At 34.1% G+C, this 11,697-nt stretch overlaps 1 protein-coding gene across 1 annotated transcript; it reads left to right on the forward strand.

Moving 5' to 3' along the window:
• The first annotated feature begins 532 nt into the window (after positions 1–532).
• Positions 533–7,540, forward strand: LOC149421860 (pleckstrin homology domain-containing family A member 3-like). Its single transcript, XM_089634582.1, has 5 exons — positions 533–670; positions 775–891; positions 1,035–1,178; positions 4,096–4,220; positions 6,328–7,540. The coding sequence occupies exons 1-5, from the start codon at positions 631–633 to the stop codon at positions 6,499–6,501; spliced, it is 600 nt and encodes a 199-aa protein (XP_089490708.1). The 5' UTR covers positions 533–630; the 3' UTR covers positions 6,502–7,540.
• The last annotated feature ends 4,157 nt before the right edge of the window (positions 7,541–11,697 follow it).

Genomic DNA, 11,697 nt, shown 5'->3' on the forward strand with positions numbered 1-11,697 from the left:
ATTTAATAAGAAATTGTATTTTACGTCTTCGACAGGGATATTTCATTTAAAATTTATAAAACGTAGAAATTTTTTTTGTATTCGCTCAATGTTGTTAATGTGAATTTTGTAAGATGGAGACCAAACTACTGAGTTATATTCAATTAGACTTCTTACTAGAGATACGTATAATAGTTTAATGGCTTGTAAAGAATTAAAGTTTTTAGTTGTTCTTAATACGAAGCCTAGTGTTTTCATACCTTTGTTCACAATTTGATGGATATGATTGATGAAACTTAGTTTTTCGTCCAAAATAATTCCAAGATCTCTCATTTCCGTGACTCTTTCTAAAGCTATGTTATTGATGGAATATTTGAATAAAACAGGATTTTCGTTTCTGAAGAAAGTCAAGGTTTTTCACTTTACTACATTTAAAAATAAATTATTTTGAACGCACCAATCTCTAAACTTACTAATATTTGACTGTAGTATAAATAAGTGTATACTAAACTTAAGGATAGTTTGTACCATTGTACATGGCAGCACCGTGAGTGGTTTACTTATGGCAGCACCGTTAATATAAACGTCATCTGACATTATTGCTTACTTTTTGTGTATATTTACATAGTTTTACGTGACATATGTTTTAAAATGGAAGGTATTTTATGGAAATGGACAAATTACTGGAGCGGTTAGTAACACATTGAAATTTAACAATTTTATTTACTGAAAGCTGTATTCATCGTTATATTTAATTTGTTACTAATCATACAAATTACTTTATTGTTTATGCAGCCTGGCAAACAAGATGGTTTGTTTTGGAAAATGGAATATTATCATACTACAAATCTCAAGATACGGTCAACCAGGGATGTAAAGGTTCTGTTAAAGTAACAGCAACTGAAATTAATGGTAAGTTCGTAGTAACGTATCCGCCTAATCATGTAGACATTTATTTTAAAGGATCAAGCCCCTTGCCTGAAAATGTTGAAAGCTATAATGAATATTTAAATGGCGCATTTTACTAATTATTTAATGACCTTTGTATTCCTCAGTGAACTCTTTGGATAATACGAGATTGGATTTGGTGATACCAGGAGAACAGCATATGTACCTCCGGGCGGCTACCTCCCAGGAGCGACAGCAATGGCTAGTAGCTTTAGGAACAGCCAAAGCCTGTATTAATCCTAGGCCGAATAGTAAGTTAAATTCAATCTTTTTCTTTAATACTTTTATTAATCTTTCTTGCAATAGCTATGAGGTGATTAAGGAAATGATTAAATGATTAATGCTGAGGTAATAAAAAAGTAATCTTTTAGGATTGCTGACCATGCTTAATACAAAGTAAAAAAAAACCACTTTGATTCAACTTAATTATTATAAAAAACCAACTATTTACTTCAGGGGGATGGAAAATACTGTATTTAAAGTTGCGTGAAATGAAAATTTGATTTTGTATGGGACCATTTTGACATGTTAGTATTCCTGATATTTTGTATTAACACACTTCAACCACACCCCAACTATAAAATTACCGTCTGAAATTAGAGCTTGCTTTGTAATACAACTCCATAAACTGAAGTTAAAGTCAGTTTTGGACCATTTAGTGATATTTTATGTGTAAAAATTGTACATATTTTTTTATTACATTACAAAAAAATTGGTTTTCGCTTTTGCACAAATGATGACAAAAATAATCGGTTTCCGCGTCTCCAGTGCCATAAGTTTGAGGATTTATTATCCATTTACAGGTTTAGTTTTAGTATAGTTTCCTTTCGATTAAATATTCTTCCACATAAGAGACCGGAAGATAAGAATATGGGAGGCTTATATCACATTGTTTATACCCAAAGATTGGTATACAATATGCCACATTGGTATATAATATATCCTTTGCCCTTTACAGGCATTCAAGTAGGACCAGCATAAAAGGTAAAACTACCCTTCCAGCCGGAAGTGTGTTAACACATTTCGGCCGAGTATTTTTTGCGCTGGCGCTATGCTAAGTCCGGGCGAAAATAAAGGTTCCGTGCGAATTTCTTTAATTTGTTTTAAATCGCTATATCTTCGAATATAATTCAAATATTTTAATAAAAAAATCTACATAGTAACTGAGCATACCCAAGCTATAAAAGTACTAAATGCAAATCGAATATTATTTGAAATGCAACCTTATTAACCTTGTAATATGTTTATTACGGTCCGCCTATCAGTATTTGCTCATACCTGCTTTCTTTAAATATGCCCGACATCTCTCGCTCGCTTGCACATAGGAGTTGAGTAGGTGCAGAACAGAGAAAGAGATTCGAATCAGGTTTCACGCTCATAAAAACATATAAGAATATACTATCCTTTTGTTGAAATACCGATGTAAATGAAAGGCACGAAAATAAATTAAAAAAATATTTGCATTACGATTCGATAATTATGTACATATAGTTGGGACCTTTACAAAGAGATTGGTATATAATTCCGCCTTTTCTGCCATTGAAATGAGGCCAGCGCAAAAGGTAGAACTACCCTTCCCGGCCTTAAGCATCAATCGACAGAACGGGTAGAACTACCTTTCCTGACCGAAGTGTGTTAATTTAAAACAGGTTTTTAGGCATATTTTTTTAATGTCAGGAATACCAAAATGTCATTGATCTTGAGTATGGACAGAAATTATTGTAAAACATCAATATGGCCGTCATCCCATACAAAAGCCAATTTTAAAATATTGCTTGCAGTAACTAATCCTTGTGTTTTTCCTAAAATTATAGTTTTCTGTTTTTAGCTGTTTCCATGTATAAAATAATTGCTGTCAGTACATTTGGGTACTTTACACTTGTCAGCGTAAACATGATAATATCCACTAGAGCGATTGGCATCGTATATATACATTTACCATATTATTTGATTAATACCATTCCCCAAAATATTAATATGAAAACATGTTAAACTGCTTACAGTGGTTTATCCCATATTTTTAAGTTCTATAAATTTGGCATATTATGGCAAGCAATCGCTCAAAACGTTTTTGCATTCCAACATTTTCACGGCGGCGCTAAGGCTGCTAAAGCAATACGTAATATGTTATACTACGACGGCGCAGCTTTACTTTGTGTTGAATAATATTCCTACTGATATTATCAAAGAAATTCCACTCTCAGATGATATGCGACATTCAAGATTGTTTTAAATTACAACTTGATTTAGACGCAATATCTTCATGGGCAGATGAGAATAAACTTTCCTTTAATGTAAAAATACGTATGCCTATGACGTATACGCGTTCCAAAAACCCGATCAAATTTGATTATAAACTAAATGATGAAATATTGTCATCAGTAAAATCCATAAGGGACCTCGGGGTTACATTTGATCCCAAACTTACTTTTTCAGATCATATACTGGGATTGGTATCATCTTGTTATAAACTTCTTGGATTTGAATAAGCAAACAATTCTCCAAGCTTGAAGCAATGACATCGATGTTCAATTGCCTTATACGATCTAAATTAGAATACACTTCTGCTGTCTGGGCCCCACACCAGCAAAAATAAATAGAATTATTAGAACAAATTCAAAAAGATATCTTTATATGAGAACGCATGGTGAATACCCACGATTTATGCATCACATAGATTTGCTCTCCGAATCTAGGTGAAATGGGACCCTTCAAGTAACAGCTTTTAAAATCATGAACTGTTACATTGACAGCCCATATCTCTTGGAGTGCTATAAATTGTTTGTACCGAACAACTACCGTCAGGGTCGACGCCACGACTTGCTCTGTATTCCACACGGAAGAATGGACGTTATGGCTCAGCATAGCATGACAAGAGGTATGGTGCTGCTAAATGATACCTCTAGGTCTCTTGACATTTTCAACATTGGCCTTGAAGATTTCAAAAGTCATTTTAGGCAAGAACTCTAAAATATCGGTTATTGTAAAGTTTCATTTTAAGCTTTGTATATTTCATGTGTATTGTAATAGGATTGAATCAATCTATAATGAACAAAAAAAAAAAATTTAACAAAATTTCAAAAGTAATTGCTCCGTATAAAAAGTAACTACATTTTATAATCAAATTATTGTAAGACACACTAAGAAATAATATTTGTGTTTTTTCAGGTGAAGGCAATCCTGATTCGTTGAAATACAAAAAGTCTGAGTTGAGATTATACTGTGATTTATTGATGCAACATGTCCATGCATTGAAAAGCGCTGCTAACAATGAAAAAGGTCCAGAAATGGAGGTAAGAACCTGTATAGTGTATATACAGTAAATAGTAACACGCACTTAAAAAAAAAAAAAACACTTTGTAGTAGATAATATTGAGAAGTGAGTATTTCAGTGTCCAGAAATGTAAAATAATACATTTTAATAGTTATTTAGTTATAATTGAAATCAATTGTTCACTTGGCGGCCATTGTTATTGATTTCGAAAGTTTTAAGGTAAATTTTTTCTTTTCTTATTTAACCGTTTGAGTGCCAAAAAATTCATACATTTGCTTGTAAAATGCCACCAAAAAAACATTATTTTTTATGAAACTATATATTTTTTTAAAACCCCATAAATTCTTTGAATTTTCAAGGATTTCGATAAATCAAAATATGATATTGGTTTAGAATCACGCGGAGGAGGATCCCGAAGTCCAGACGTTTCGAAAAAATGAGAATTTTCGGTAGAAAAATTGGTTCGGGGAGGTACATTTGAAAATGAGTAATTTCCGGTGTTACTCTCCATTTCTTGGTCACGATCCGAAGAATTACTGGAAATTCGCATCCTGCGGTTGGGAAACACAGGTATGACATCACTGACATCACTCTCATCAGAGCTACTCTGACTCGAACTTGAATTAGAGGAGTGGAAATCGTCGCTCCCGCTGTCAGACATTTCAGAGGACGCCCTCGACGTTATATTTTTTCAATTAACTAAAATAAAAAAATTAATTAATGAATCTGAAATTTAAACGGTTTAATACGATCTTACAACTATTAAGATAATATTAGAATAATATTTACCAACGCCGCAGCACCACACCCGACGTACGCGCGAATCAGAACACGACTGACGCAATCGACGGAAATCGACGATCGGCAATCTTCGTTAAAACACGGATCGACGAAAGTCGACGATTGGCAATCAAACGGTTAAACCGAAATATAAATCTATGATCCTAAAATATGTTCTTAGTTTGGGTTTGATTAAGATATAAAAAAACTATTTTGATATAGCATATTGTGTCAAAGTATCCATTTAACAAAATAGCTACTAAAATGCATTATTTTCCATTTCCGGAAACTGACATACTTACTTATCATTATTATCTAACTGATACAAAGTGTTTTTAAAATAAAATGTGCCTATTAAGCGTGTCCCTGTTTTCTGTATATTTATCAAGATTATTTTTACTTTATTGTTAACACTTCATTCGGCAAGGTTGTCAAAAATTAAATTTTAATGATTTGACTTTTTAATTGGGTTTCTGGGTCAAAAATAAGTAGAGGTAAAATACAAAAAATGGCATTTTCAGATTATCAATGTTTACCACAGAGAACATTGCCAAAGCTACGGAAAATAGCATCTTAGTGTAATTGTTCAATACGGTGAACAATGCCATATGAAGGATGTCAAATTAAATATAAAATAAAAATTGTATCAATACGTAGTTATCTATATTTGTTACTAATAATTACAAAAATGCCAATCTATCATCTTTTATTTTGCATAAAAGAATAAACAACAATTCTCGTTTTTTTCTGAATGAAATCATAGATCATACCAGAAATCGCAGCTTTTACGTAATGTTTAAACCCACGTTTGTTTAGTTTAACCCTCATAAACTACTGTTTCCTGCTTTTCTTTCTTTATTCGCGATCTTCATTTGGTCAATGATAAATTTATTTTCGTTCTCGTGCTACAGCCGGTTCATTCTAATTTTTCCTACGATTGTTCTTACTTTGTAGTATCTATCAGAACCATCTAAATTATTATTGGTAAAGAGTAAAAAATTGTGGGACTCGAGGTATGGAGGCATTTTAACAATACTCATAATAACATAGAAACTTTTCTCTATTATTAAATTACAAACTTAATTATGAATCCTATATACTGCTCGATATTCTTATTTTGTCTACAAAAGTTTTTACACCAAATTCATTTAAACCGTTAGAATAATATTGCACCATCTTTTATCGGAATTTCGTTATTAAAAATAAACTGTTGACCTGTTTTACTTACTCCTTATTTGTATTGAAATAAACTTTGTTTTGAGGTCATATTCTGCTTTAAGATAAGAATGATAGAAGTGTTCTACATAAATATTATTATTAAATAGTTATTCATTTGAACATTTCAGAAATTAGACGACACCGCAGTAATGTTGAATGCCACATGCGATACATTTATAAAAACCCTCGAAGAATGTATGAAACTTTCCAATGGAAATTCGTCTTTGGATCCGATCTTTGATCCAAACGCCCTTCCTCTTCCAACAACTGCCAAACCACCAGCTTCTTATTCCGTTAAATGAAACTAAAATTAATATAATTTTGCACTTAGTTCCTATTTTTCGGCTTACTAACAATTTATGTAAAACTAATATGTCTTTTTACCAACTCAGTGGAATGTTCTACCCAAGGTATTGTTTATTTATTAACCTTAAAATTATTATGCTTCCACTGTGATGGACATTTATTCTTTCCATAGGAGTGTGTAGTATTTTTAGTGCTGCATGTTGTGATCCCTATATATTCTAGAGATGTTCATTTAAAACTAGACAAAGTTGTTTAAAAATGCTTTTCTCCATCGTGTCAGAATCAATTTAATTTGATTATTTTATTAGATTTTTGGTACGATTTATACTTATTACTGTAGTTCTTTCATTAATTTGTAATTTTTAAATCCCTCCATGCAACAATGAAACAAGTTTAGGCGGTATAAGTAGTCTGGCACGGCACACTTGGATTTATGATAGAGGAGATGTTTGCATGGAGGATCAGCTCAATGGTATTGTTCATTAAGCTAGTGGTTCATTCCTTTGCATTATGATAATGTTCAATGAATTTCCCAAATGGTACAGTAATGCCTCAGTTAAGAATTATTAAGCCTCATATTGATGTTAAGAAAATGGTATTTTGAAATTTTCATGCTGCGGATTAACAAAAACCGGCAGTTATTCGAGGAAAGAATACTTCAAATGTACTTCAGCTAGATTTAAAAGGGACCTGAAGGGCAATTCTGGTTCTACTTAAGGATAAGGAATTGTCCTTAACCTTTAAATTGAAGACTTTAGGGGTGATTACAGTTCTACTTAAGGATAAGGAATTGTCCTTGACTGTAAAATTAACGATTTAGGGGTGATTCCGGTTCTACTTAAGGATAAAGAATTGTCCTTAACCTTAAAATTAACAATACTTTCGTTAACTGCTATTTCAGTTCTCTTGGATGAGTGCAAAAAGTTGTTAATTTTAAGGTTAAGGACAAATCCTTATCCTTAATGATAGAACGTCCAAACCCTTGTCCTGCCGGAAGGAGCTTCCGGAAGGACAATTCGACGAGTGTGCGTCCTGCCAGCAGTACGCAATTTTTTGCGGTTTTTGTATGAATATAAGAGGCTGTCCTTCTAGCAGTACTCGACTTTTATGCATGTTAAAAATAGGCAGAGGTGACAAACTTTCTGTATTTTATTTAATAAAATTAGATATGGGCGCTTATTAACATAACAGGGTAGAAAATAAACAAGAAAATGAAAAAAAAAACGAAAGTGAAAATTGTATTTATTTTGAGAAAATTAAAAAAAGGTATAATAAAATAAGACATGGGCGCTTATTAATATAACAGGGTAGAAAATAAACAAGAAAATGAAGAAAAAAAAACGTAAGTGAAAATTGTATTTACTTTGAGAAAATTAAAAAAAGGATTATGCTGGAATTCCATTCGCGATATGGTAGGTGAAGCAGTTTCTTCCTGTCTGTGGAGAGCATAAAACACATCGCGGACCACATGTCTTGCAAAAAAAGCTCGCCTTCTGCTGTTTTTTGTTGACTCTGGAGCAAACTATACATTTGCGTTGAACTCTCTTTCTGTCATCTGATTTTGACAGGGCCTCAAGAATGTGTTCTCCGCTGTGAGCGATGTTCTCGTGTGGTGGCGGCTCATTCTCTTGTAGGTTATCATCGTCATTAATAGTTAGAGCTAATACCAGGTTGGTAGTAAACCACCTGTGAGACACCTGATCATGTTCGGAGCGAAAGAAATTATTAAAAACCAAATACGCATTCGTTTCTATAATGCCCAGAACTGAGGCATATATTCTATGTTCCCATTTTTGTGTGCCCCAAGCTTTCTCCAATGCCAATCCATCCTGCCTAATGTGATTGTGAATATCGATAGCCGCAGCCCCGTCAAAATATTGCTGGACTAATTTAGGCCGATCGACTTCTCGGTAAAATAAATTTCCTTCATCGTCCCACCTTCTTTTGCGTGATGGCAGGCCAGGCAGTGTCGTTTCGCAAGTGGCTACAAATGTATGAATCTTTTTGTCTCTCCAGGCACAGGCAGTGAGCTGCACAGAGTCTTTTTCTGCTGTACTCACAACAGATGCCCCCTTATGCGTAGGACACTGAGCTGCCATCTCAGACACAGGATAGAAACTATGTGCTGTCTTTACCAGTCCAATAAAATACAATCCAACTTTGAATAACTCCACAGCTGTTTTGACTGAAGCAAACCAAGAGTCACCAACTATAACTCTGCCAGAACCATACCATGGCTCTGTCAATCTCAAAGTAGTTGCAGTTCCTGCGCCAAATTCTCTTTGCCATTTCTTCGTACTCATTGCTTCTTTGCCCTCATTAATTTCCATTCTGATCATAATGTTTGTGTCACTATCACACGCTGTTTTTACTTCACAACCGACTCCTTTTGGTTTTCTTTTAATCTTCATAACTGCTGGCATTCCGTTTTTGAAGTACGCACCCCTTCCATACCAGGCGAACATGGATTCATCTACAGTTATTTTTGACCCAGGATGGATGGTATCTTTTAGTTTATCATTCACCATCGTTACTAATGTTCTAGTGTTACGCCATTTATCAGAAAAATCAAGGTCTGAGGATTGTGTGAAGCGCAATGCCATGAGAATGATCTCAAATCTTTGGCGGCTCATACCAAATCTTTGTCCAAAATTTGCAGGGGGATATATTCCATCAGAGGTGGTATTCCAATAGGATCGTCGATCTGGAAGTTCTTGAAGAGTCATAGCATATAATATGCCAAAAACAGTTAATAATTCCTTCTCGTTCAACAGTTTTTGTCTTGCTGGAAACGAATAGTTGGTGCAATGGACTATGTAACTAAGCTTCTCTCTCGGAAATATCATGAAAAATGCATCCTTGATACTTCGTGCGGGCCCCAATGGTACTAGCAAGGTAGCTTTGAAATAGCCTTGTTGTCGTTGATCGACACGTATTGCTTCATGAAAAGTCCAGGTAACACCCTTTGCAACTGTTGTATTTCGAGCAGAATTTACGTTGCTTGTACTTGAATTCGGATGTACTGAAATACTTGTCTCGTCATCTTCGCTCGAAGAAGAAGAACCCGATTCAGACGATGCTGAAAAAAAATCCATTATTAGTGATCAACAGACGCAAAGGGGTGTAGGTACTCAATATATTTAAACTTAAAATTATTTTCCAAATAAATATAAGCAATAATTATTAGCCAGAAACACCCATACAAATTGAAAAAATCTTCCGAGAAGAAATAATAACCGCCGACGCGTCGCGACGGTACTCACACCCTCCTGATTTCCGGTCAGGTGATCGATCCATTGAGCTACGCCGGCCTATCTCCTGTCCCGTCAAATTATTCAATATGTATTAGAAATATTTCGTTCAACAACTATTGCTTATTTTATTATTTCACCTAAGAACAACATACTTTATTATAGTAGGGAAGGCAATTTTACTTGCTAAATTCCCCACTAGATAGCGTCGCGACAAATTATGTCTACATTTTATTGGTGAATACTTAGAATTGTCAAATATTATTATTTTTCGTCGTCGGCAGTTATTATATCTTCTCGGAAGATTTTTTCAATTTGTATGGGTGTTTCTGGCTAATAATTATTGCTTATAATAATTTGTAATCCTTTGTGATATGCATAAAAACCTTGTCTTATAAACATTAATAAAGTTTATCAGTTAAAAAATAATAAAAATATTTTTAATACACACACACCCAGGCACAGACACACAGGCAAGCACGCGCCCACACACACAGACACGCAAATACATACGCATACATACCCATACAAGTCAAACTTAGCAAAGTTAATTTATGTTGTGCCTGTCAAAAAAAAATTGTCAATCACGTAAATAATGGAAACGAACAAGCAACCTCCAAGTACTATTTTTTCTATGGGAATATACTAGGCTTACTATAAACGTAAGCCTATGAATAAAATAAGAAAGTTTGTACTTACAATGTTCTTCATTTGTATTTGCTTCCACTAAATTGTCATTTTCGGTTTCAGCAATTAGAACTCCAACGGGCACGGTTGATATTTTTTTGTCAATTTCCCAATATACCCTTGCATAATTGTTTTCTAACTTTTTTACAGTGCCCCAACAATAACTAATGTCGTAATTATCACCAAAATGTTTGCGACTCCATGTGTTTAGGCCATCATTTTCGTCGAAATACGTGGCTTTGACGCGAACGCGGACCCCACGTCTTATACTCGCCGCCATTTTGGCCAGACTGATCGCAGAAATACGATTCAAAAACTCGCTGAATCAGAAAGAGACGCACTATGCAATGCAGTTAACGGCATCCTGCTAGCAGGCCTACAAAGCCGCATATAAACAAAAAACTTACGTCCTACCGGTAGTACGTAAAGTCCTGCTGGCAGGACGCTGGACGTTCTATCATTAAGTAGAACTGGAATCGCCCCTCTAACAGTGCAGTTTTAACTTGTATGTAAGAAAGCAAATGTTTATTTGATTTTACTTACAGTTTCTGTACTGTGTGCACGAATGTCTATTCTTTTGAAGTTATTTTTTATCAAAATAATTTGTTAATTGAGGTATTACTGTACTGAGGTCCAGGGAACTCGGTTAGTTCCTAAAACTAAGGTATGTGCTAAAGCCACAAGAATCTAAACAAATTTATTGAGTGGCTATGAAGCAGCCCTAATTGCTTGGGAATTAATTTTGTAAGCCTACATCGTCGGTGTAAGTCCACTACTGCAGAAGAACCATTTGTAAAAATGTTCAGGAGGGACTAAAAACTATCTAGGGGTATATACGTGTCCTTTCTTGCTTGTGTACTGGGAATGGTTCATATTGACTTGATCCCAGTACAAGAAGTCTATTGGTCAATTTCAAAATATGAAAGCACCAATAAATGCAGCTTGTGCTGTTCATCTGAAAGCGCCAAAAAAACGTATTTTGAAATTATTGGCTCATATGCGGTTTTGAATTTACATAGACAATATTATAATCAATAAAGTTTCATGGTATGTATTGTATGTATATTTGTATTTTAAAAATAGAACCCTGTGTTTACTCTTCTTTCTTCTTTACTTAAGTGATTTTAATGTGCAATAAATTTAAATAAAGATGTATTGATATTTCGCAGAAGTTTTACTAATGCTTTCACATGGCTTATTTGAAATAGTCCACATTTAAAACTATACATCTTTTTCCCTAAGAACTTATTTAAA

The sequence above is a fragment of the Hesperophylax consimilis genome, chromosome 8 (genome assembly GCF_061612785.1).
Source record: "Hesperophylax consimilis isolate HC1 chromosome 8, BYU_Hcon_1.0, whole genome shotgun sequence".
NCBI lineage: Eukaryota > Metazoa > Arthropoda > Insecta > Trichoptera > Limnephilidae > Hesperophylax > Hesperophylax consimilis.